This window comes from Dysidea avara, chromosome 5, assembly GCF_963678975.1.
Source record: "Dysidea avara chromosome 5, odDysAvar1.4, whole genome shotgun sequence".
NCBI classification, from domain to species: Eukaryota; Metazoa; Porifera; class Demospongiae; order Dictyoceratida; family Dysideidae; genus Dysidea; species Dysidea avara.
In genome coordinates, this window is record NC_089276.1 from 30,205,453 (window position 1) to 30,232,816 (window position 27,364).

Below are 27,364 nucleotides of genomic sequence, written 5' to 3' on the forward strand. Positions count from 1 at the left end.
TTTTTGTAAGTCAACTGTGCAAACATCCGCCTACCTGCTGCATCTGCACACTAGGGGCATGTGCTAGTATCTTGAGATTGTCTACTACTAATTGTCTGATCTGGTCCAGGTACTGCCGAGTGTTCTGATTATCAATCTTACTGCTGACATCAGGGTGTAGCGTGAAGTCCGGTGCAAAATATTCAAAATATTCTAGATTCATTGTAAAATAGCAGATGATACTGTACATAATAATCACCAAAATATACCACAATCATTTTACACAGTGAACTACCATAATAGTACATACATTTATTACAATTGAACAGTCACATGCAAATCAACCAACCACAATTTACACACCTTCCACAGCTGAAAAATTACGGCAATTTCAATAAAACAACAACAACAAAACACACGTACAGTGCTCCCTTGATTATCCGAACCTCCATTATCCGAACAGTAGAAATGATTGTTTTATTAGAGTATTTTGTCTAAGGTGTATGTTCTATTAGAGTATTTGAACAGGGCTCTGTATATAAATGAATTGGCTTTGATTACCTGAACTTTTTGATTATCTGAACATGTCTTGGTCCCAAGGGGTTGGATAATCCAGGGAGCAATGTATATAACAATTCATATTGCCGGCAAAAAGTGGCACAAGACAATAGTTTATGGCAAGCGGTCACTTAACATTAATCGGGTGGTAGATCCCAGTCGCCAAGGATATAGCGTTTTACAACTAGTGTTCCACCGATAATCGGATCGGTATCGTATCGGAGCCGATATTGAGCTTTCAATATCGATCAGTATCGGTTACTAGGTACTCCGATACCGATCAATGACTACTCGCGCCAATCGTCATCACCATAACTATCATCATAAATGCTATGCTAGCAAAACGTGAGGTACAACAAACTGGAAATAGTGTTGAGCATTATTCTAGCATAAAAGGTGCTGGAATTGCTTTGTTAAACATTGAGCAACTGCTACTTACTATGTTTGCATGAAAAAGATCGAAATACTCTAATAGAACAGTCACTGCACAATAAATATTCTAATAGTGCAGTCACACATAGCTAACTTGAGAGATGTGCAAAGTGTATGGCAATTATCGGTATCGGTGAGAATTTACTGCTAGGTATCGGTATCGGATCGGTAGGTATTTTTCTGTATCGGTGGAACCCTAATTACAACTAAAATTAACATCAAGTTTTATCATACGATACAATAGCACTGTATAGTAGGGACCACAAAGGTGTGGGCGTGGCTCATGAAAAAACACCACCCAAAAACCAGCCTCACTTTTACCTGACAACGATGAAGCAGTATTGGTCAGGTAAAACTAAACCCAAACAAGTCTACAGATTGACTCGAAATGCTTTCAGCAAGTTGCTATGAATTATTATTTTTAATTATAAAACAGAATTTTCTACTGACTGACTAACTGACTGATGCCTTCAGACAAGTATAACTCGATAACTGTTAGCAGGAGTGTTCTCACGCGCAAGCTGGATGCCGCTACTTAGCCAGGAAGACCGTGAAGCTCACCGTGAAGAGTAACACAACAATCAGTATTAAAGTTCAGCAACACAACACAACAACTACAATGTAGAAGTACAAGCCAAAAGAAGCTAAACTACAATGAACAAAAGAACAAAAGATGTGGCCTATTACACAGATTAAAATTCCTATACAAAACCACGGTAGCTAAGAATCAAGGTGTGAATAACTAATACAACAATGAATAGTTTAAAGCTAATACATACATTAAGTCTAAGTGTGTGCATGTGTATGCATACAGTTCAATACTCCTCCTCACTTGACTTAATGCAGTTCAAGTATTCCAGCTTTCTCTCTCAGCTTACAATGCTGCTCACGTGTCAGACCTTTAGTCATCATATCAGCGGTCATGTCTGTAGTTGAACAATAATCTAATTTGATAGTTCCATTTGCTACTTGTTCACGAACAAAATGATGACGAATGTCTATATGCTTTGCTCGCCCATGAAATTGGGAATTCTTAGCCATCGCTATAGCAGATTGATTATCTTCAAATAGTAAAGTTGGACCTTCAGAAGAGCATCCTAACTCTTTTTCTAGTTGTTGCAGCCATAAACACTCTTGGGCAGCCCCAGATAATGCCACATACTCAGCTTCGGCTGTGGACAGTGCTACACACTTCTGCTTTTTACTGCTCCAGGAGATTGGTCCACCACTAAACATAAAAATGTAGCCAGAAGTTGACTTTCTGTCTGAAGTGTCACCAGCCCAGTCTGCATCACTGTACCCAATACATTTGTCTGAACCACCTTGTTTGTAAAGTATACCAATATTGATAGTACCTTTTAGATATCTTAAGACTCGTTTCAGGGCTGTCCAGTGGTCCTTCTGAGGATTTGAGTTAAACCGAGCTAAGCTGTATACAGCAAATGCTATGTCTGGTCTTGTACTCACTGCCAAATACATGAGACTTCCAATGGCTGACTGGTATTCAGTCTGGTTAACTGGCTCAGTTTGACTGGTTGCAGGTTGAAGTTTCAAACTGACATCTGCCGGAGTGCTTGTTGGCTTGGAGTCTTGCATTCCAAGTCTCTTTAGCAGGTTCTCAATATAGGCAGGTTGTCCAATCCATATGGATCCAGCTTCTTTGTTTTGCTCAATTTTCATACCAAGGAAGTACTTGAGTTCACCAAGGTCCTTAATGTCAAACTTACTAGACAGCTTTTCTTTGACTTGTTTGAGCTGTTTCTCATTCTTGGCAGCAAGAATTATGTCATCAACATAGACCCCAATGAACATCGTATCTTTTCCATTTTTCTGAAAATAAATACACGGATCACTTGCAGTTTGAGTAAATTGCATCTCCTTCAGGTAAGTATCAAGAGTGGAGTTCCAGCAGTGGGGTGACTGCTTCAATCCGTAAATGCTTTTGTTAAGCTTGCATACAAACTCCTCCTTTCCTTGACACTCAAAACCTTTTGGCTGCTGCATGTATACTTCATCTTCAAGAGTTCCATTCAAGAATGCAGTAGTCACATCAACTTGGTGAAGAGACAAGCCATGTTTTACTGACAAAGCCATTAGGAGCCGAAGAGATTCTTGTCTTATTACTGGGCAGAAAGTCTCATCAAAATCTGTTCCATACTGTTGTGTGAACCCTTGTGCAACCAGCCTTGCTTTGTACCTCTGCACAGATCCATCTGCTCCAGTTTTTACTTTGTAAACCCATTTGCTCCCAACTGTCCTTTTGCCTTCAGGCAACTTCACCAAGTCCCAGACATTGTTTTCTCTCAATGATGTCATCTCTGTTTCCATAGCAGATTCCCATTTTTTCTTGTCTGGCCTTGTAGTAGCTTCCTTGTAGGATACTGGCGATTGAGGGACCTCACATACGTTGCTACTTTCTTGGCCATAGTAGTCGGGCTGCTTTCTAATTCTGGTAGACCTTCGAGGTTCTGGAGGACTTGATTCCTTGATTTGCTCAGGTTGAGCAGCATCACCAGCCATTTCCATCTCAGGAACTTCAACTTCAGAAAATTCAGCAATCAAGTGATAATTACTCTTGGCAGTAGTTTGTGTATTTTGACCATGCTCTTTGACCTGTTCATTAAACTGTACATCACGACTATGAAATATCTTCCCTTGTGTGGCATCATATAGTCTGTAGCCTTTGGTTAGATTTCCATATCCCACCATAATACACTTACGTGTCTTCGAATCAAACTTAACCCTCTCATCTCGGGGAACATGTGCATATGCATCACTGCCAAACACTCTTAGGTGGTTCACCTTTGGCTTTTTGCCATGCCACACTTCAAAAGGCGTCTTTTTCAAAGCTTTGACTGGTGATCTGTTCCCCAAGTACACTGCCGTTGAAATAGCTTCACCCCAGAACCTTTTAGGCAGCTTTGAATCTAAAAGCATTGATCGAGCCATTTCAACTAAAGTACGGTTTAAACGCTCAGCGATGCCATTTTGTTGAGGCGTTTTGGGCACTGTCAATTCGTGCCTTATACCTTCTGCCTTGAGATAATTCTCAAACTGTACTCCCCCCGTTGTCTGTTCTGAAGGTTCTTATGTTCTTCTTAGTAGCCTTTTCTACAAGTGCTTTCCATTCTACAAAACACTGAAAGACCTGGTCTTTTGTTTTGATTATGTACACCCAGGAGTACCTCGACTTATCATCAGTGAATGTTAGAAAATACTGAGCTCCTCCTATTGATTTTTCACTTATTTTTCCACAAACGTCTGAGTGGACTAGCTCAAGCAGATCTTCTGTCTGACTTTCACTACTTTCAAAGGGATTTCGGTGCTGCTTTCCACCGATACAGCTCTCACAAAAGCCAAGATCACCTGATAAATTGTAATCAAACCTTTCAACTAAACTACCACCTGCAAGACTTTTAAGGCTTTGCTCACCAACATGGCCATACCTTCTGTGCCACATTTCATTGTCACATTTAGTTGCATTTGCACTTTCCCCTTTTCTAGAGTGGTCTAGGTAATACAGGTTTCCATGCTTCGTGGCAACAGCAATTACTTTCTTCTCCTGATTAAAAATTTTGCACCCCTTTTTGTCAAAATTAGTGGTTTTCCCGGCCTCAGACGCTTTTGACACACTCAAGAGACTATATGACAGTTTAGGAACATACAAAACATTTTCTAGCTTACACTTTTGTGTGCTTCCATCAGGTAGAATCATAGCTAGTTTCACTGTGCCCTCTGCCGGCCCTTCCAGTGGGCTTCCATCACCCAGCGTCACTTGCTGTGGGGTCTCCAGGTGTCTCATATCAACAAACAGATTCCTGTCATTACACATATGGCAGGTTGCACCTGAGTCTACTATCCAAGTTCCACTAGAAGTAGCAGCAAGTGCATGAATAGTTACAAATGCTTCATCGTCACTGCCTGGACTTTCCTTTTTCTTTGCTAGACTGGCCTGTTTCTTTTGAGCAGCTAGATACTTTCTACAATCTTTCTTAAAATGGCCAGGTTTGTGGCAGTAATGGCACGTAAATGGTTTCTTGAACCCCTTATTCTGGCCTGCAGTAAAGGCTTTACTGCTATCTTCCAAAGGCGTTGGTACCTTTTCTTTGAGCTTTGACTCTTGGTGCAGCAACCTCTCAGTAACAATTTCCCATTTTGGGATATTCTCTGATTGTGCCTCAAGTGCAGTTACTAACACATTGTATGACTCTGGTAAACTGGCCAGTAAGTGTACTACTCTGTCTTCCTCGGATACTACATCACCGATTACAGCAAGACCCTCAAATATCTCACTCATCGTCTTAATGTGCTCATTGACCGACCCACTTTCCTTTAGCTTTAAAGCGTAGAGCTTTCGTCGAAGCTGCAGTTTGTTAGACCAAGTTTTAGGTTGGAACTGCTCCTCTAGCTTTTTCCACACAGCTTTTGGATCTTCCGGGTCCCCCAGTAGATATAACAACGATGGGTCTACAGCAAGCACAATTATAGCGAGGGCGCGATCTCTCCGTGCAAAAAACTTTGTTTGGCCTTCTGCATTGTCTCCGCCTGGCGCTACCTCAGTTCCACTGACTATACCCCAAAGACTGTCCTTCATTAACGCCATCCGGCATTGTACTTTCCACGTCGGATAATTCTTTCCGTTCAGTGGTATTAAGACAGTTTTAATTTCCGCCATTAGGCTTCAGTTCCGTCAGTCCAGCTGAGTTCGCCTTGATTCTTGTCGACGATTACCTGTTAGCAGGAGAGTTATCACTAAATTGTCACTTAGCACGGCACTGGGCCCATAACCTGTTAGCAGGAGTGTTCTCACGCGCAAGCTGGATGCCGCTACTTAGCCAGGAAGACCGTGAAGCTCGCCGTGAAGAGTAACACAACAATCAGTATTAAAGTTCAGCAACACAACACAACAACTACAATGTAGAAGTACAAGCCAAAAGAAGCTAAACTACAATGAACAAAAGAACAAAAGATGTGGCCTATTACACAGATTAAAATTCCTATACAAAACCACGGTAGCTAAGAATCAAGGTGTGAATAACTAATACAACAATGAATAGTTTAAAGCTAATACATACATTAAGTCTAAGTGTGTGCATGTGTATGCATACAGTTCAATATAACAACTAAGGCTACGGGCTCGATTTTTTCACTGTTCGACGTCGCTTCAGTTAGACATGTGCCTTTTGGCATACTGCAGTACGTACAATGCATTCTTCATGGACTTATCAGTGTCCTCCTTTGTGTCCCATTCATCTTTGCTGACAGTGAAAGGTGTTGATTAGACGGTAGTACATGATGGCTTTGTAATGGAAATCGTCCGTATTTTTCATAGTGGCTACTTTGATTGTAGAGGTGCTTTTAGAATAGTTCTTGATTCATAATACTGTGTAACGGGTTGAACATAGCTGACAATGAAGCGTAATGGATATTTCACCTTTCCAACAATAATTGACAGCTGGGACAAGCAGCACCATTTTTTCGTTTCATGCGGTATGCGTGGGTTCACCAGTCATAATCATTTCATCTTACAAAAAAGTTTACAAAAGAAACTAGAGTAGGGACAATAGCACATCAAAAAAAGTACTGAAACAAGCTGGAGTAGTGCACGATATTAAATCAGTAAAACAATAGGAAGTGTTATATCCCTATTGTGCTATACCACAATAGAAATGCACAGTAGGGATATAATACTTCTTGTTTTACTGTGATTTAATATTGTATTTTTTATCGATGTGCTATGCTAGTTGAAAATTCTACATTTTTTGTGTACTTGTTTAAATAGATGCTGGGTCTCAAAATGAATACTGTAATTACACTTTCTAACACTTTTGTGTAGTACCACCACTGATGAGATAATGATTAAAATAAAAAAATTAAAAATTAAAATAATAAAATTAAAAAAACATGTTATGTCTTTCCTTCTAAACTAAAATCTGTGATAAAGTATCCTAACAACAAAAATAGTACAACACAGAAATATGAAGTTGAATTACAGGTGTAAATGTAATACCGTAGAGTCGGGTTGTTAAGCGCATATTATTTGTTAAGCGCATATTATTTGTTAAGCGCATATTATTTGTTAAGCGCATACATATTTCTTGTAATTAACCATGGATGATAAGCGCACATGGGCAAATGCGACGATAAAGCTACACACAGCAAGAAATGTCAAGAAAAACTGAGAGTACTGAAACATTAATGTCTCTTCAAACACTTATGTTCTCCCGTCGCTATGTATACAGCAAATCAGCCATCTGGATAGTGATAATCTTGTTTATCATGAAGGATTTCACCCAGGAGTGGAGTCAAATATTCTTACACACTGGCGTGGTGACTATTAACTACTCTCACAACGTGGTGATTCTATGTTACACTCACCACAATTACTTATTAGGCGTATGCGCCTAACAGATAGTATGATTTTTACAAAAAGTTTTCTCCGAAAATTATAAGCGCATGCGCTTAACAACTCAACTTTACGGTACATGAAGAATCGATGATCTTGTATATAATGCAGACCTCATATAGTTGCAGGTCTTGTCAGTAACCAGGGAAAAAAAGTTGATTCCCAGGCAAAAAGTAAAAGAAAAACAATTATGTACACTTTTCATTTTAATACCCATTCATGGAAGTTAACTGTAGCGCACATACATGAAATAAGCAATTTAGGTCGAGTATTAGTATTTAAATTTTATGACAAATGGTGATTGGATAATCTGTGATCATGTACAGTAATTACTTTTCATACTAATAATTAGGTACACATACCATTATACGGTAGTTCATTACTAATATCAACATCTAGTAACAGTGCTGTCTCATAAGTCCTGCAAGAATCGTAGAAATGTAACATGTTCCTATTCATAATTAGATACTTACCAACATCTAGCAACATTACGGATAGTGTATCCTCCGCCTCCCAGTACCAGAGTGGGCAGGCCAAATGTCTTAACAAACTTCACACACTCCCTACAGTGAGTGACCATATTTAGTATATGTATATTGGTAATACATGCAGTACAAGATTTGTTAGCATGAAAGGAATGATGTAACCATCACTGGAGGTAAAGCTGAGATGATTATTACCTCATTCCTGATTACCCAATGCATTTTCTGTTGTTTGAGCTTGTGAATTAGACAGAAAATAAGCTCCCACTGGTATAATGTAATGGAGAGAGCACGTGAGCTAGTGTGGATATAGGTAGTCAGTGTTGGGGGTAACGCGTTACATAATAATTATTACTTTTGTGGTAATGAAGTAATATAACGAAATATGCTGTAAAAACAGGTAATATAACTCAAGTTAATTTACTTGCAATGTAACGCATTACCTAAGTTACTGAAACGAGTCTAATATTATGTAACATTATTACTTTTAGTAACAAAGTTACTAATCTTGTTAGTGATCCACTGAGTAATGCCTAGCCACAACGAAGTAATGAAGCTTATTCACCAGTTTCTTGTTTATAACCAAGATTTGCACATTATCAAACAACGCAATCATGTCACGTGATAAAGTGGTAGTTTCACACAGTGGCGGAGGAAGTAGTTGATATGAGGGGGGGCTGGGCTGACCCAGACGTATTTCTATAGTTTCGTAAGGTAAGACCAAAAAAAAAAAAAAAAAAAAGGTCACAACCAACTGACAAGAGCTTTCCACCTCACCAGCTACCATTTCTAGCTGATAAACTACATAAAAATCCTTACATAGCTCGCCACACACTGACTACTTTATTAGAGTGACTGCTCTATTAGAGTATCTCGATCTTTATCACACTCCAAGAAAGATAATTTCGGTGTGATATCAGTCCCTCAGCAGACCGAGGGGGGGGGGGGGGGGGGGGGGGTCAGCCCCCTAGCCCCCCCCCCCCCTTTCCGCCACCTATGGTTTCACATGTGACAACTTAAGGCTGTGGACACAAAGTAATATAATATGTAATATTATTATAGTTACTTTGTTATATGGGTAATATGTAACTGTAACTAAATAGTTCAGTTGTAAATAATATGTAATATGTAACGAGTTACATTTAAAAAGTAACTGTCCCAACACTGTAGGTACTGTAGTTCGTAATTTATTAATTCAATCTAGCTGAGTGCTGTGCTACTGTACATTGTCTGTGTATTATTTTCCCTTGCCTCCCACCCAGCTGAAACTTCTTGAAGTTGATTGCAAATTCTGCAGTTACTGGACACTTTTAGACATTGTTATGTTGATATACGTAGCTTATGTTTGTTTTCAACTGAATGCGAGTTAGTTTTCGTAGGCTGTGTATTTGCTAATTTTTCTTGATATGCATAGTGATGTGGCAGAGCAGAGCTTATACAGTAACTAGACAGGTTTTTCCTGGCAATATATTTTGCAATCTAAAGTATCCAGTTGAAGTGAAGTTAGTACCGTAATGGAGTGTTACCGTAACGGTATTTAAGTGGGAGGTGAAGAATCCTAGCAATGTATGTTTTAGTTAGTTAGACAACAGGAATCCACAAAGTTTGTGGCTGGGTATCTTGCTGAGTAAGACACTGGTGTACCACAGATGTGTATAGTTAAAGCACTGCCACACGTGTGTACAGAAAAACAGCACAAGGGGGCGTGTCGAGAGGCTAATACAACATGAGGCGAAACCAAGTGCTGTATTTGCCTTAAGACACCCCCTAAGTGCTGTATTTTTTGTACACACAAACATATAGGCGGTGCTTTAAGTGATATTGTGAGATATTGTTATATTATATATAATCTATTTCTACTAATAGGATTAGTTTGGCTAGTTTTAGCGGTTTACAATGTAATGCATGTGATCTGTCTTTGTGGAGTCATGTTTAAATAGCTTCGTGATCAGACAATCAGCAAGTATTTATACAATCCATTTCTAGCCATAAAACAAACTGGTCTAAAGGGTTAGTTCGGCTGGTTTTAGTGATTTACAGTGTGCATGCACATGCTGTCCAGTGGGTTATTTTTGTAACATTCCTTAAATAAATTCTCCAAATAACTGTACTGTATTTTCCCAAGTGTGTTGTATTTGCCCAATTAAGCAAATAACCGTACTGTATTTGCCCAAGTGTGTTGTATTTGCCCAATTAAGCGAATAACCGTACTGTATTTGCCCAATTAGCACTCATAAAGTACAGTTATGCTGCTAATTAGTATTGTATGGACAATACAGTAAGCGGCGTCACCTTAATCCTCCCACGCAAAGTACAATATATATACAAAAATTAAACCCTTCATACTTTGCAAATATCAAAGCATTCCTTCTTGTCTGCTAGCAATCTAGGACCTGATTGTTCTACTAGAACGTTTGCTTTACAGTAGAACCTCTCTTATCCGGGCGGTCTGGTACATACTACCGTCCATATCTCAGAAATGTCCGTAACTAAGAACAACATGCCAAAATGCTAAAGTGACTAACTTAAATACGAGTAATGTTGATATTGCTATCAGTTAGTGCTATTAGTGGACGGACATGAGTAAAATTCGGAACGGACTGGGAAACGGACTCATAAACGGACTGGGAAAAAAACTTATAAATCACAGTTACCCACTCCAAAACAATATCAAATGCTGCAGTGACAGTATATAAACCTCTGAACATCATCTCGAAACTTGTATAAGCCAATATTAAGCACTACGCTTAAAACTGTTCTTGAACTTCATTCCTTTTGTGCTAAATTAAAAGTGTGGCGTGACTGTACGTATAATGCTGTAAACAAGCAAGAATGACTTGTTGAAGAGACACCATTACTAATAGATTTGTGTTCAGGTTAACTGCTACAATTAGTTTCGCGGCTGCTTCTCAGTGTAACAGGTGACGGGAGGTGATGGGCAGGTTTCGAAGTCACACCACGGTTGTACTTCATCAGCTGGTAAGGCTGACTGCAACAATAAATTGGTGTACAATTCACCATGTTTACAGCACTGATAGTGACAATTTCGCCCGTGACTGCTATCACCCGAGTTTATTAAACCTAGTTTTAAGCGCGGGGCTTGTTGTTGGCTTGAACACGCTATAAAATCATGGTTAAAAGCTTTTGTAAGACCTTTTTTGTACATAGTATTGTTTGTGGGATGCTATGCTATGAGCTATACTTCCACGTTTTAGGCTTTTTGCCTGAGCCAGTCCGTTCCGCATTTTAGTCATGTCCATTAGCGGACAGAGGGGAAGTCACTACAGAGCATTCATGGTCACTCCCCAGGGCTGTAAAAATGCATTATCATCTAGCAACCAAGTGGTAGTTATTGGTAGTATAAGCAAGCTATCAAAAAAGTAAGCAGCAACCTTTAGGCTCCCTCCTTGTGCTTTCATCTAGGCCTACTTTCATCCAAACCAAACTTCATTATGGTCAACAAACTAAAGGCCACATGACCAATTTGGGCTGTCCGGACAATGGAAGTGCCGGATAATAGAGGTCCGGATAAGGGAGGTTCCACTGTACTTACTATACAAGTTTCTAATATAGCGCACATCTCTACAACAGAGTTATCGTATACATACAATGTTTGAGGGACATACCCGTGTAATACCTGTATAATATTCACGGATTTTGCGGTTTCTTGGTTGTCTGCAAAATGTTTGTTAGCAATTATCAGAATTGGTTCTATGATATACAGTATAGTGTAACCTGCGTGAAAAAAGAGTGACCCTCGAAAACAAAACCACGAAAATCCTGAAACTTGCTAATACGCAAAAATCACGTACCTCGAAATTTATACATACACACACACATACGCACATGTTACATGTACACACACACATGTACACACACACATGTACACACACACACACACACACACACACACACACACATGTGCACACACACACACATGTGCACACACACACACACATGTGCACACACACACACATGTGCACACACACACACATGTGCACACACACACACACATGTACACACACACACATGTACACACACACACACACACACACACACACACACACACACACACACACACACACACACACACACACACACACACACACACACACACACACACACACATGCGCACATACATACTCACTTTAACGAAAACAATTTCAGTAAACCAGGCATGCACCCACATCCAGCCTTCAGGCTGGCTGTGGGTGCGCACCTGGTTTAAAAAAATGAAATTAACCTGAGACAAACACAAAATATATGTACTATTATGAAAGTGATACTAGAGCTAGGCTACAACCAGACTACTATGGGATTGCAGGTGGTGTTGCTGAGGAACATCTAACCAATACATTCGATAGCAACTTTTTAAGCCCTAAACATAAGGTGTCTCTTGTAACATACACCTGTATCCAATCAGTTCATATACAATATGGCACACACAGAACACATAAACACTTCAATGCTGCATTTATACAATCCTAATTACACATTACCCGTGGCCCTTAATACTGAGGTTGAAGCAACCAAGGCGGTCACACCCCAGAGAGTCAGCTCCACACTGCAGTACTATACAGGATGGTTGATAGTAGTCTATCACTGACTGAACCACTGGCTTGAATAGCTGCACATATGCTAAAAAAAAAATGGAAACAGAAACTTTGCAACAACTAAACAATAGCATACAAAATGATTTAATACACATATTCATTTTTGTCTATATAAAGCCAACCCTTGAAAACAACAGCAGAAAGGAATCAACAGAACCTGTACCTACAGTGCAGTGAAGAATCACAAGGAGAAGAACCCCATCCTAAAACAGAAGACTATTATACCATTGTGCAGTACAATTTAAAGTGATTGTTCTATTTTAATACAGTATAAGATGGTCCTTACTATAACAAGTTAATACACTCGCCTTAGGATCGCTGAATGACACACTTAAATTGAAAGTCATACCTTGCATGCATTTAGTGAAGAAGTACTGAGACTGTGCCATTCAAAGGTATAGTTTCCACTCAGCAAGTCTGAGGAGCCTGAGTTAAGTACTACGTAATAGTACTTCTCCATCTGTTTGTTAGTATGGATATATACTGCAAAAGCAGACAACGCATGAGAACTGATGAAGCCTGTATTAAGCTCAAACATAGGTGTTTTCTTCTTGCTAGGTTAAATACAAGTGTGTCAAGTCTCAACAGACTTAACAAACAGCCTTGACGTTTAACAACTGAAAAACAATGTACGTAGAAGCAAGAGTTCATAATATGAACTCTTGGTAGAAGGCCTTCTACGTAGGCTACCAGGAATAGTGTGTTTCTTTGGGTGTATGGTACGACAATAATGAGCAGCTTTGCAACTGTCTAGAGAGCTTACGCAAGAAAACAAACTACAAGAAACAGTTGAAAAGATACAGGTTGTACTTATACGTACTTTAGCACATGAGTTGTGGCTTAAAGAGATTAATGAATCACAAAGTAACTGATGAAATAAGAAATATATACATGAAATTACAATAACTGATAACTGTTGCATGCATTACAAAAACATGTGATCAATAACACAGTATGTTACTTTATGCAGTCGATTATTCATCAAGGGATAGTCAAATAGTAACACAGAGCACCTGCTTTTAAGAAGTAGCTAGCAGTTACGTACATAACATGAACTTGTTATTGTGGCATCTGTACAGCAAAGGTCTCAGACATACAGTGATTCAACATAACAAAAATTACCATCAGAATGATGTTAATTACAAAAGTTGTCTCTCCATCTAAATACACAATTACCACTCACTCTGGTCATCAATGCCATCCTTGAGGGGTACATTGATGGAGTAGTATTTCCCTTTATCTGCCCCTGTTTCGTACATGTCTCCTAGCAACAGACACTAGTAATACTACATCAACTGTACAAAGAATAACCAGGGGTTAATCTAGGGGGGTGGGGGGGGGGGGGGGGGGGAGGGGGCACAGGTCCCCCCCAGGTTTATACCTAAAGCCTTGAGAAATGGAAAGGTTTAATTGATCCCAAAGTTGTATAATCCAATGGTCAATATTCAATGGCATCACAGTAAAATTTCACCAAAATTGAGTATATTTACACCTAAATTTTCAAAATTTTCCTGGGAAAGCATGCCCCCAGACCCCCTTAGAATCCAAGCAACTTACTTTGCCCCCTCTAGGTTAATATTCTGGGTTGAGCCCTGATAACCAAACAATTTTATGAACCAGACACTGCACAATATGTTTTATCAAAACATTAGTTGGATAAGGGTGAAGGTGTCTCAGCCAGTCTCGCTAAAATATTTGTTGTACGTTTTAGTGGTTTGCATACATGAGCATGCATGCATATATGTGTGTGGTGTAGCATATACATTAATGGGGACTTGTGTAATTAAATGGCCGACTGTCTTGGACTTCAGGTTGCTAGCTCATTTTATGTTAGATGTTAAACCTTTAGTGAGTTACTATACAAGTCTTAGGATTTGTTTTTACTGACTTGTAGTTGTAGCATTCAAATAGAGCACAAACGGTTCTGTCATGTTACATATATACACATACACACATTTCAAGTTTATTAGACACACATTACACTGTTTTACCTGTTCCAGGGAAGAAATAGTTTCCATATTTATGAAATGACACTGTCATTACCCGATCTGTGAGGTAAAAAGCTTCCTACAGATAATTAGAGACTACGCACGGGACTACAACATATATAACACACCTGTACCCCATCACCATGGTGAACATCAATGTCTACATACAAGACACGTGGGTGGTACCTGTAGAGCAGGATCATGTGATCTTATGTAGCTACACCAACAACTCACTTTAGAAGCTCCAGTACTCCTACTACAATATCATTGACATAGCAGAACCCTGATGCCTGTGGGAAAGGTACATATATTAAATGTCACTGAGCAGCTACCTCTTGTTCTTACGACAATGGTTAAAATCATGGGCTTTATTGTGTTACACTACACTACCATATAACTTCATGTCATACGGTCAAAAAGGAATTTACCACATCTACATACACTGTAGTTCATAATTGTGGGATTCTATTTTTAAACTGGGCGCGTGCCTGGTTTACTGAAATTGTTTTCCGAAAAGTGTGTGTGTGTGTTTGCATGTATGTTTGAATGTATGTTTTTTGTATGTTTGTTTGTCTTTCCGCACCCACGTGAGCAAAATTTTGTTCACTAAAAACAGCCTTTATGTGACAAATAAAGGCCATATAGATCCTGTATTAAACCTCTGGAAAGGTAAGCTTTGGTTTAAGGGTGCTAGCGGGTTTTTGAAGCCATTAAAGGGACAACCCACATAACCACATGTGGCTGTTACATCATAATTGGCAATATTATGCATACTCAAAGTATCTGTGTTAGGCAGCCGTGTTTTGCGCCAAAGGAATTGGCCAAGAAACAGCCTGTTTCGTTTGAAAACCATCACAAAAATGATCATCTGGGTGTCCAAGAGTGACAATAGAGTGAATTAGCCTGAAAGTTAGTGCTAGTTTTGAAGATACGTGCGAAAAATGCGAACACAAGCCGAGACAAGCTGATTTGTAGCCAACACACGTTTGCGTTTTCTCAAGTGATAGTGATAGTGTACGCTGGTAAGTTATATTTGTATTGTACACCTGTTCTTAGGTAGTGACGATGTTCCAGCTGGATTTATCACACATAACAAGACACTGGCTGTGCGTTACGGGGCGTTACCTATCGAAGAGCAGACTTGGCGACTCCACAAGCAACAGGAAGGTGTCCCAGTGTGTAAAGAAAAGGAACAAGAGCTTTTCATTTGTTCAGAACTTCATTTATAACTTGTTATTTAATAAAGTTGGCATTTGTGGTTTATTGGAATTTGTTGTAATAACTGGTCGGCGTGCGCATGTTCTACACTACATTGAAAAAGACGATATTCTGGAATACACGATAGTCAGATCTCTATTAACTTTTGGTGGACCATCAGTGATAAATTTGCAAACTTTTAGCGTATGGAATTATAATTGTTGTGATCCAGCACGAAGTTACAAGGCCCGGAAGAGTTCGCTCGCAGGCACTCGCTTTTTGTTTTATAACTCAAGAAAGAAGAAGTGCAAAGACAAATCCCTGCGCTAAGTTTCCACAAGTTTGTTGAAGAATCTTCACAGCGAATTTGATGCCTTTACAAGCAGCCAGTATCTCGGAATAAGAAAAATGTATGGGTTAACTTTGAGGGACTATAGCGCGGGAATGAAACAAGGTACAATCTTATACTTTGGTCTCTGTATAGTAGAAAGTTAGGTCAATCTTCGAAGCAGTAGTTTAGATTCCTGTAGCTTCCTTTTTGCCTGTATCAAAGGTAAAAAACAACAGCATTTGTGTGGCTTCAAAAAGGCGCTTGCACTTTTAAGACGGTTAATACGTGCCAGTTTGAAATACTGGTGAAACGAGTTTATAAGGACACAGTGAACGCTTACCCAAAGGGCTCTATGGACATCCAGCCAAAAAACACCACAGCTGGCCTCCTAGGCTACCGGGTATAACAAATACCTTCGAGTTGAAAAGGGGGCGTGCCCATACATATGCAAACAAAAATGAAGAGCAGCTTTGAGGCTTTGCCTGGAGAATTTGCGTAAGAAAATGTTATAGATGAACTATAAAACAGTTAAGAAGATACCTCTGTGCATTATTAGCGAGTTAAAGCATTTTGTTCGAGGTACGCCTCCTTAGCAACGTAATTACAGCATTACAAAATACAAATTCAATTGCGTAAGTAGCAACAAAGCAAAACCCAATATAAATTAGTTTAGTACACTGTTAATTAATTCCAGTTAGGTTTGTTTGCTGCATGGCGCCTGGTTTTAGAAGTAGCACATCAACTTGTTACACACTCAACTATCAAATTTTCCAATAGGCATGAACTGATTTCTATCAGTCACTGTACTGTTACATTGCTTCAAAGTCCCCACTACCAAAGCAGTTAGGACTTTTTCCAAAAAATCCAAGTCGTCATGAATTAATTGTAAGGCTGGTTTCTGGTTGACATTACACATCCAACAGCTTTCCTTATATAATATAGCCTAAAACTTTACATTGTGGGATTGAGTTTTTGAAAATTATCATTTTATATTCACATGTAAATGCATGGACACCTTATTGCAGTGTCTTTATCACAAAAGGTGTCAAGGTGAATGGGTTAGTTTTTGACCTTTAGCATTATATTACATCAAAACTATACATTCTCATGGTCCCAAACATACAATAGTCATCAAGACCAATCAGATCCTATACAAGTCTTATTAATGAGGAGCAAAATATCATACCTGACATTTACATGGTTTGACTGGCCAGTAAAAGTAAAAATAAGGTGTTTCCTCTGAGGACTGATATTCAACAGGAGGGCTATGCAATGAGGGTCTGTACAGTTTGATCACACTTGTCTTGACACTACCCTGTTACAGCTAGTATTTTTAAATCAAAGAAATGTGATGTATTCCTAATAATAGCTGATAAATAAAGCCATTTTGGAGTGCACTGTTGAACAAAATGGGATAGTGTTGCTTAGTGACAGACATGTATGTTAGTATAACCCATGTATTAGAGATGCAACAATGTATTGATATATCGCGTATCGTATTGTTTTAAGACAATATCGCTGTATTGATACAAAGTTAAACCGTATCGATATATCGCATATTGTGATATATCGACATGTTGTGGTTTGTTAACATGTTTGACAATTAAATTATTGTACATTGTGGTTAAACTGAATAGTATGCAATGCTTCTCAAAGAAAAAAATAGCTCACTTATTTCCCCTACAAAACAAGATAGACTATTGTTTAGACTCCGCTTTGTATCGTGCAATATCGTGATACACCAGAAGCAATATATCGATATGTCTACACACTGTATCATTGCAACTCTACCATGTATACTGCCTAGTCTTGTTTAAATGAACTTTAAGCACCTGAACATTTATGACATTAGGCAATGAGTGAGATTGTTAACTGTACCAGATCCCATTTCCCTACCCAACACTTTAGAGATATATGATCTGGCTATGCTAGGGTGATGACATGTACGCGAAGTCCCAAACATGCACGCACCCTGTAACTAATAAAGTACGCGGCACATGTTTAATAATCAGTTAATTAAGTATTTGGCGACTAATTAAATTACACATTATGTGAGCACAAAATAGCCCACACACTCAACTTTAATAACACAGAAAGTTAACAGCAAAATTCAATTCCATGGCTAACACACATTGAAATACTTGTGTAGTAGCAGATGGGCCAGAGTCAAAATACTAAAAACACGTGAACATTACAACCTTTAATAAACACATCTACACAAGTAGTGTACATGTATATTACGTAAAATAGTATTGAGCTCACATTTTTGTTACTTCCTTACCTCAAACTTCTTAGCATGATGGAGTCCTCCAGACCAATTGATAGCTATATCACATTGCTGCAGGGGGTGGGGCTCAGATGCTACAACACAAGTAGGGTGTGTGGCTATACCTTGTGATTCACTTTGGTAGCTCCTTCTAGTGTAGCCCCAGTATACATGGAACAGAAATCATATAGTCCTGGGAACACTGGACTGTAGGACCGGAATGGGAATGAAAATACAAGATAAGCACATATCCTATACTACGAAAATGTCAACATTACAAAAGTTAATGTGATAGTGACACAATTTGCATGACTGAGATAAAAAGATAATTCTAGCAATGTTATGTAAATATGGAGACTCAGAGGCAAACTACGTATGTAACATGTACATTAGCTCATCACCGTGGTCACTCCTTTAATTCCTTAGAAAGCATCCTATGATTAGGTTTCATTTTGGACGCAGTTAATAACTTAAGAAGACAAAATTGTCCTCATACTGGGACTTCATAACTATTGCATTGTAACACATGGTACGTGTGCTCAGTTACAGTGTCACTTACCAGTCGTCTCCAACATTGAACTTGCTCAGTTGCGGTGCATAGTTTGCAGCATTCTGGGGGGTTACCCTAAGCAAACACAAAACATGTAACCACATACTGGAGTGTTACAAATTGCTCTCTAACGTTTATGAAAAGATACAAAAACAAATAATTGACCAAAGTTGGTTACACGCTGAAACTGATTAGAAAAAGGGCAAGCAAATGCTGACCATCATTCATAACAACACACAGACAAACACACACATGCACGCACACACATACATACGTACATGCACACAGCAAAGCCTTTGGCTGTTGTATACAGCACGCATGCCCACACAGAAACACTGTTCTGGTGCTACTAGTCAGTACAAGCAAATTCTCCTTGACACATGCCTAACAGGTGAAGATAGGACTATACATAACAATGAGACATAACAAGTTGGTATTTCTCCAGTTTATACCAATAATGGATGACTCAGCTGGGTTGCTTCACCAGTTAACAGTATGGGGTAGGTCCCCATTTACAGCTGGATAGAATCAAGTAAAGCTTCTTGCTCAAGTAAACAACAACTGTGCATTAGTGGGCATAAAAACATGATTACTAGGCTGACACTATGTCACACACAAAGCCTATGGCACAGCTATCGCAATCTAGTAAACCAGCACTAGACTGGGATGCCTGTGCATCACTCAGGCGCTAGCGTCTCGTGCAGGCAAATCTTTCTGGGGCAGGACTAGTAACCCACAGGAGGACTGTCCAGGTCTCACAAAAAGAGGTTGCGGAACCCACAGTTCCACAACCACACCAACACTGCTGAGCGAGACAAGGACAGTTGGACATTTGGTTCCCCAGTAAACACCAGGTACCCACTGATATTACTGCTGGCGACACGGTGGGCTACTTTCCCAGGCCACCAGGTCCCCTGGGTAGACAGAAGCAATGTGCATAAAGTTTCTTACAGAAGGAAACAATAAATTGGCATAACCAGTCATGGAACCAGGAACCTTTTGAATACCAGGCTGATACTCTAGCCACTTGGTTATTCTCTCTCTCTCTCTCTCTGTCTCTCTCTCTGTACTACTCGTGTACTACAACATGCAGCTCCTGGGGCAAGACTAGTACAGTGTCTCACAGTTGAATGCATTGGCACACGAAGAACGACAGTTGGAGTTTGTTTTTCACCACATACCCATTGATGTTACAACTGAGTGCCCAGTTACAGGTTTTTGCAATTTAATCCATCACCTTTGTAATTGACTTCGTCCCGTTTGCAGCACAGTTGGTCACCTTTGCAGTAGAATTCGTCCTGTTTGCAATTGAATTCGCTAGTTTTGCAATTAATTTTGTTGCTTTTGCAATTGATTTCGTTACTTTTACATTAGAATTTGTCACATTTGTACAAGAATTCGTCATAACTACAATGACTGTAAGAAACCAGCCGCTCATCACAAGGAGAATCATTTTTGCCATGGAGAATACCACTTGAGACACTAGACAGTAACTGAAGCTGGTTATGTGTGAAGCCATTAGCTGTCTGTCAAGTTAAATAGCTTGTTTGTGAGTGACTACACCCATTGCCAATACCCATCACCAATAGCGAAGAACAGTTGCAAACGTTACTGAAGAAGCTGTAGCAGAATTATCACCTTAAAAGAGTTGTTTACAACAGTTGTACTTCAACAAGATCATAGAGCAGCTGCTACATCTTGTTTTCATGTTTACTGCAGCTGCCAATCTTGATATGGATGAATTCTGTGCAAAAGCAATGAATTCTTGAGCAAAAGCAACGAATTCTTGCGCAAAAGCGACAAATTCTACTGCAAAAGGGACAAATCTACAGCAAACGGGATGAAGTCAATTGCAAAGGCGACGGATTCAATTGCAAAAACATGTAATACAGGTCACCATTTATTAGCTTAGCTGGGTAGACTAGAGAAATGTGAATAAAGTTGTTTTTTTTTGCTCAACAACAGCAACTGGGCACAAAACACACACACTCACCTTTGTAGAAAGTCGATATAATCCTGAGAATGGAATCGACACATGTCGTGGAGAGTGGCACGGTATGGACGATATATCTGATGCGTATGTACACGATGACAAATTGACCAATCAGAAACATTAAAATTACCTCCATTTTTTGATATAGACCATAGTTTAATACAAGGCTATGTGTTAATGACAGACGATGAGGTTTCATAGGATGTCCTGCCCCTATAAATTAAAAACCAATTATAATACATAATCATGGCATTAAAAAATTACAAATTAAAGAGTGAGGCAGTGACAACCTGACTGAAAATATTGTACATTTTATCAATGTTCAGCTGCTGTTTAGGCTTTCAGATTGCAAAGAAGCTATTAAAGTAATCTTGGTGCCCTGGTGGAATGTATAGTTTTCTAACACCATAGCTGATTGGGCAATGTATGTCAAACATCCAGCGTGAAATGTCATCATTGATGCCTCAAATAAATGTAACATTTTCCTTGAACTTTATTTTGTGAATTTTTTGTTGTCTAGAGGGAAAGACCAATGGGCTGTTAAGGTTTCAGCTTCATCTGATAAGTGCTTTTGGAGTTATAGCAATAGACAATAAGAGAGCAAAACAATCGATTTGTACAGTGCCTATACAGCAAAAAAAAATTAGAGGCGCTTGTTTAACCAATCATAAACCTCGAGTGCAGTGGGCTATAGAGTTGGGAATTTTGTCATTCTATTATGAACTGGGACATTCATCAAGGTATAGTTTTTGGCCTAAACAAACCTATGCCATTATATTAAGCAAGAAGTTTGTTCAAGCTTAGAAATGGTGATGATAAACATTATATCGCAACATTAACTAACACACGTAACTCACGTTTACATTATGGTACAGAAACAGTACAAAGATATCCTTACTCTCCATGAAAATGCAAATTCATTGGTATGTTAGATACAGTATGTCAATTCGTGTCTTCCTTCACTGTTTACTGAACTGATTAAAACATACATTATGTAGCACACGATTTTTACCCAATGTACTTCAGTAGCATTTATCTCAAAAACAGGATTAGAGTTGCGTTTTCACTCAGCAGGTCACACATATCAAGTGTTCCGACAATCTGAAGGTCCATCAGAGCCCTCCAGGTAAGCCATTGTAGCAAGTGGTAAATACACTGATCACCTACTCTTACTAATATTTCTACTGCCACTTGAAGTTAGTGTTGAGCAATATGACAATATTTTAGTCAAACTGTGGTATCTGCTTTTGATACCGTCCAATACATACTTTCACTACCACAAATACTATAGATTCTAAGACACAAATCTTATAATAGCTAAAATAATAAACCTGTATGAAGAAGTATACTTGTAGTACATATTAATGGTTATGTATACACTACAATCAGCTTTCAACCGTAATTGAAAATGATTAGGGTCTAACTCTAGGACTACATTACAGATCATCAACTAATGCATGCCAACAACTTAGTCATACTGCAATATCAAGTTGACAATACCATACTGTTTATGGAATATGAAAGCTGACTCAGCACTACTTGAAACATCATGTATGTTGAGCCCACTCCTTCACTTGCTGATTCCTTTTAGTGCACAACACAGTGAAATATATTAGGTACCAGTAACTAAGTGCATAGTCTTCTTATGAAACCTTTTAATTTGATATACTTAATAGTTGTCACACTTATGTTATAAACGCCACTCTGGATTAGTGGCCGCACTAACTTGATACTAGGTTAATAGTGACCATGCTGTAAATACTGTAAATATGGGAGGTCACCACCTACACCTACACCTACTATTGAGGATGATGGGGATGATGTTTAGTAGTATTGTGATGTGGAACAACTATTGCACTTTTCCTTACAGAGAACAATACTGAATAGTACTACAGAATAGCCTACTTCATCATCCTAACCGAAGGACTCTTTAGAACAATCGAGGACTATGGATTCAAATAATAGCCCAGTGTTTATTCAAAGGTGGCGTTTGAGGAAACCATGCGGCCATTAGTCAGATTCAGCCACTATTAAAGGTGCGGCATTTAAAGGAAATACAGTATACCCAGTTCCATTCCATTTTCCTTGAAGTATTGTTTGATACAAGAGATGTACACTGTATTACTAAAAAATAGCAATACTTTCTTGCCCAGCAATTCATCAATGAACTATGCAGAAATGTTGCAGAATTACATAAACACATTACTACAATTTGAACTATAATACATTTAACACCTCTAGCCTAGTGATGGGCGATATTGATATTTTGCTATATGATTATTGTCATGAACAAGTATCACGATTAATGCGATTATTGTCCACTCAATCAACTCTTGTAATGAAAAACAGTAAACACATCATGAACTGTTAATTGAATGGTTAAATTACATTGAAATTTACAAATATTTCTCTGACTATCATGATTATTACGTGATAATTGCCAATTTCGATTAGCACTAGTCAATGAAAAGTACACAATGTCAATTATTGCCAATAAAATAATCATGATTATCATGATAATTGAATAATTTCCCATAGCCAATACCAATAGGGAAATTATCCTCATCACAACAGCTATCCCAATAGGGACCTGTAAGAAGGCTCAACCCTGCAAACACAATCTTGACACTAAAGCTTTGCTGAATGGAAAGGAAACATCCCCAGACCCAATGATGGCTCAGTCCTCGAACAACATGTCATCTGGACACACTGTAGGAGCCACACAACAGCTAGAGTATGGAACTGGACCTTCAACTGCTTGACGTCTTTCCACCAAAGGCTTTTACTATCTCACCGGAGACTTGTGACGTTAAGTTTTACTCAGAAATTAGTGTTACATGGCCAGACCGATTTTCTGTTATTCAACATGACAGGGAAAGTGATCCAGCCACTTGCCAGAGATGGCAAATTTTACATAGAGCTTTGCACATACATAATGGTCTGTATAAATACAAGATACTACAAGAAACATTTTAAGTTCAAAATTAGGGATCGTAGAAATAAAAAGTAGTAGTAGTAAACAAGGGAGGTCACCACCTATACCTACAGATATACCAGTGGACATTTGTGACCAGCTGAGCAAAAACCAGCTGTTTTTGCACATTCCTTGAATTCCATTTTATCGCATCTCTGTAATCTATAGTAACAAAAGAGTGGACAGCCAAAGTTCAGCCTTCTTTGATGAATGGTCTTGGAGTTATAGCACTTGACAGCTGGAACAATGATAAACTTATTATTTTGTACAGCAACAGTACAGGAAATAAATTACAGGTGCTTAGATAATTGATCATAACTCACGATTGAAACAAGCTACACTGTACAAAGATGGAACTTGGCTCAATCTGTGCACCATGAACAGGCAAATCAATCAAGGTATAGTGCTTTCCCTGTACTCCTCTGTGCTGACAAAGAAGAAGGCCATTCCAACTAAGAAATGACGACGGTGAACGTTGTTTACCGCATCGTAAATAAACGCCCATAACTTACGTATCATTTGCTGTGTGAACACAAAACAAAGATTTTCTTACTCTCCACAAACAGAAGAATCCAGTGGTCTATAGGTTTTATTGATGCAAGTACACAGAAAAATTTGGAATTTTCAACTAGAGTAGGTACCATAGCACATCAATAAAAAGTACCGAAACAAGCTGGAGTAGTGCACGATATTAAATCATAGTAAAACAATAAGAAGTGTTATATCCCTACTGTGCATTTACTTGTTTGTTAGGTTTTTTTGTAAATATTATTATGACTGGCCTGCCCACGCATACTGCATCTGAAATGGCGACGCGTGCCACAGCTATATCAATTATCATCTGAAAAGTGAAGTATCCATTACACTTCGTTGTCGGCTATGTTCAACCCGATACACAGCATTTCAGATCTAGAACTACTCGAAAAGCACCTCTGCAATCCATGCATACCGAAAGAAATGGTGCCGTGCACCCCAGTTATATCAATTACCGTCTGAAAAGTGAAGCATCCATTACGCTTTGTTGTTGGCTGTGTTCAACCCGTTACACAGCAGTACGAATTGAGAACTGTTCGAAATGCACCTCTGCAATCAAAACAGCCACTACGAAAAATACAGACGATTTCTGTTATGAAGGGAAGCCATCATGTGCCATCGCCAAATCAACACTTTTTGATGTTCGCTGTCAGCATAGATGAATGGGACACAAAGGAGGACACCGGTAAGTCCATGAAGAATGTATTGTACGTCTGCAGTTCAAACAGTGAAAAAATCAAGCCCGCAGCCTTAGCTGTTATTGAGTTATGCTTGTCTGAAGGCATTGATCAGTCAGTCAGTCAGTAGAAAATCACGTAAAATAAATTTTTTTTTTAAATTCCATAGCAACTTATTGAAAGCGTTTCGGGTCAATAAAGCTTGTTTGGGCATATGCCTCATCGTCGTCAGGGAACATTGAGGGTGGTTTTGGGTGATGTTATTTCGTGGGCTATGCCTACTCCTTTGTGGTCCCTACTATACAGTACTATAATATGGTATGATGAGCCTAATTTCAGTGCGTATGAATGCAATTAAAGCATGCATACATTTTTTCATGTAGCACGCGTATTTTAATATGGTTTTATGGCAAAATAGAATTTTGCGAAAACAGCCAACATGTTTACGCTCAGCAGATCACATATAATCCCTATAACCTGAACTAATCTTCCTCGCACTTCTTTGTACTTTAGTACAGTGTATACTATTATAACTGGTAAACCTGTATCAAAACAAGTTGATGTTGTGCTAATTCTAAAACCCAGGTGCCCACTAACTCATCTGGAATCATCCAACTATATATTACGATGTTATTATTTTAGCCAACAGGTTTTTGGTTTTGCAATAGCGTATAATTCTAGGATTTTACAATTCATGAAATTTTCATAATACCATAATCACTCGATTTGTGCCCCAGGGGTTCTATTATTTTTTGCCCAAAAAACCCTTCAAGTAGTGCCGCACTGTGGTATTATTCGAGGGTGCGCTTCTAATATTTTAAACCTACCACTACTATAGCTATTCTACAATATAGTTTTACAAAATAATCACAACACGTTGCCACTTACGTGATCAATTTACTAACTAATATCCGGAGTTTCGATTGTGCGGCAGCCGTTTTAAGTTTACCAGAACAATGCTTTCGTTAAATCAAGATGAAGATGAATACTAAAGGTATGAGAGCACTAGTAAAGAGTAATTACGAAAGTATAGTGCAGTACTATTCAAGGGTGTGGCACAATTAAATTTATTTTCAGAAACAAAGATATAAAGACCTTCAAATAGCACCACACTAGTACCGCACTACAGTACTATTTGAGGGTGCGGCACAAATTAAGTAAATACAGTACTTCAATTATGTTGCTATGCACTGCTAAGGAAGTACTTAGTAAACAAACCGTTTTTAACAACATTTTATGCACAGAAGTATCTTCCAAACTGTTTTATAGTTTGACTGTCATGATTTTTCCCACAAATTCTCTCAACAAAACCTTAAAGCTGCTCTTCATTTTTGTGCAAGTACGTAAGGTACACACTCTCTTTCAACTAGAAGGGATAGGCTACATTCCTGGTAGTCAACGAGGCCTGTACCATTGTTTTTCAGTTGTTAAACAGCTGTAAAACCTAAATGGAAGGTAATTCACAAAGTCTGAGGAGAATTGCCACACCTGTATTTCAGACCGCCAAAAAGAAACCAAGAAACTAACTCAGAGCAAAGTTTACTTGTGCGAAAGTTCAAATAGACTTCATTTCACTTTTAATTCTTACATGCAAGCTGCTTTTCATCATTTAAACAACAATTTACTCGCATCGGTGCGTACAGACAAACATAGGTAGATAAGTACACACACACACACACACACACACACACACACACACACACACACACACACACACACACACACACATTTTTACGAAAACAATTTCAGTAAACCAGGCACATACCCATACCAGCTGTGGGCGCAAGCCTAGAATGGTGCTAGGCTTCATGCCCAACTATCAATTACTGAAAAGTAAAGTGGCCATTACGCTTCATTTTCTGCTATCTTCAGCCTGTTACACAACATTACAAATGACAAACAATAAGAAGTGCCTAATCCAGTTACTATGGAAAATAAGGATGGTGCCCATTAAAAATGTAAGGAAGCAATCGCATGCTATTGCAAATTGACACCTTCCACTGTCACTGAAGAGATATGTGGTATACCAAAGAGTACCTATCAGGCTGAAGCGACGTCTGTCTGAAGACATCAGTCAGGCAGGAAATTAAATATTTATATTCTACTGAATAATTAAATTTTTTAATTTTGTAGTAACCTATTGGTTGGTCGTACTGAAGGTACTATTGGGATGGTTTATACTGTAGTCAAGGTGCCATGAAAGTTTTGTGAGGCCAGTTTCTGGTCAATACATTTAAAAAAATGCAAACCTCTAAATACGGTATGGTATCATTACCACAGCAACTTTTTTTTACATGATAGCAAGCTAGGTAGTGGCATAAACAATGCCTTTATCTGGAGAACTACATCAAAACTATTTTTTAATTATTCCAAATTCGTTCATC

General features: G+C 38.7%; 1 protein-coding gene across 2 annotated transcripts in view; it reads right to left on the bottom strand.

Annotated features, from left to right (window-relative positions):
* The window catches only part of LOC136255552 (histone deacetylase 3-like), a 41,004-nt gene that overhangs the window by 12,308 nt on the left and 1,332 nt on the right, over positions 1–27,364 (bottom strand). For both annotated transcript variants that reach the window (XM_066048344.1, XM_066048345.1), the window contains exons 3-15: positions 20,926–21,008; positions 20,796–20,872; positions 18,812–18,877; positions 18,378–18,459; positions 18,268–18,324; positions 14,693–14,748; positions 14,587–14,644; positions 14,462–14,537; positions 13,654–13,734; positions 12,357–12,495; positions 7,849–7,938; positions 7,738–7,796; positions 35–192 (exon numbers count right to left, since the gene is read on the bottom strand). In XM_066048344.1, coding sequence (XP_065904416.1) covers positions 35–192; positions 7,738–7,796; positions 7,849–7,938; positions 12,357–12,495; positions 13,654–13,734; positions 14,462–14,537; positions 14,587–14,644; positions 14,693–14,748; positions 18,268–18,324; positions 18,378–18,459; positions 18,812–18,877; positions 20,796–20,872; positions 20,926–21,008 — 1,082 coding nt within the window. The remainder of the gene's footprint in view (positions 1–34; positions 193–7,737; positions 7,797–7,848; positions 7,939–12,356; positions 12,496–13,653; positions 13,735–14,461; positions 14,538–14,586; positions 14,645–14,692; positions 14,749–18,267; positions 18,325–18,377; positions 18,460–18,811; positions 18,878–20,795; positions 20,873–20,925; positions 21,009–27,364) is intronic.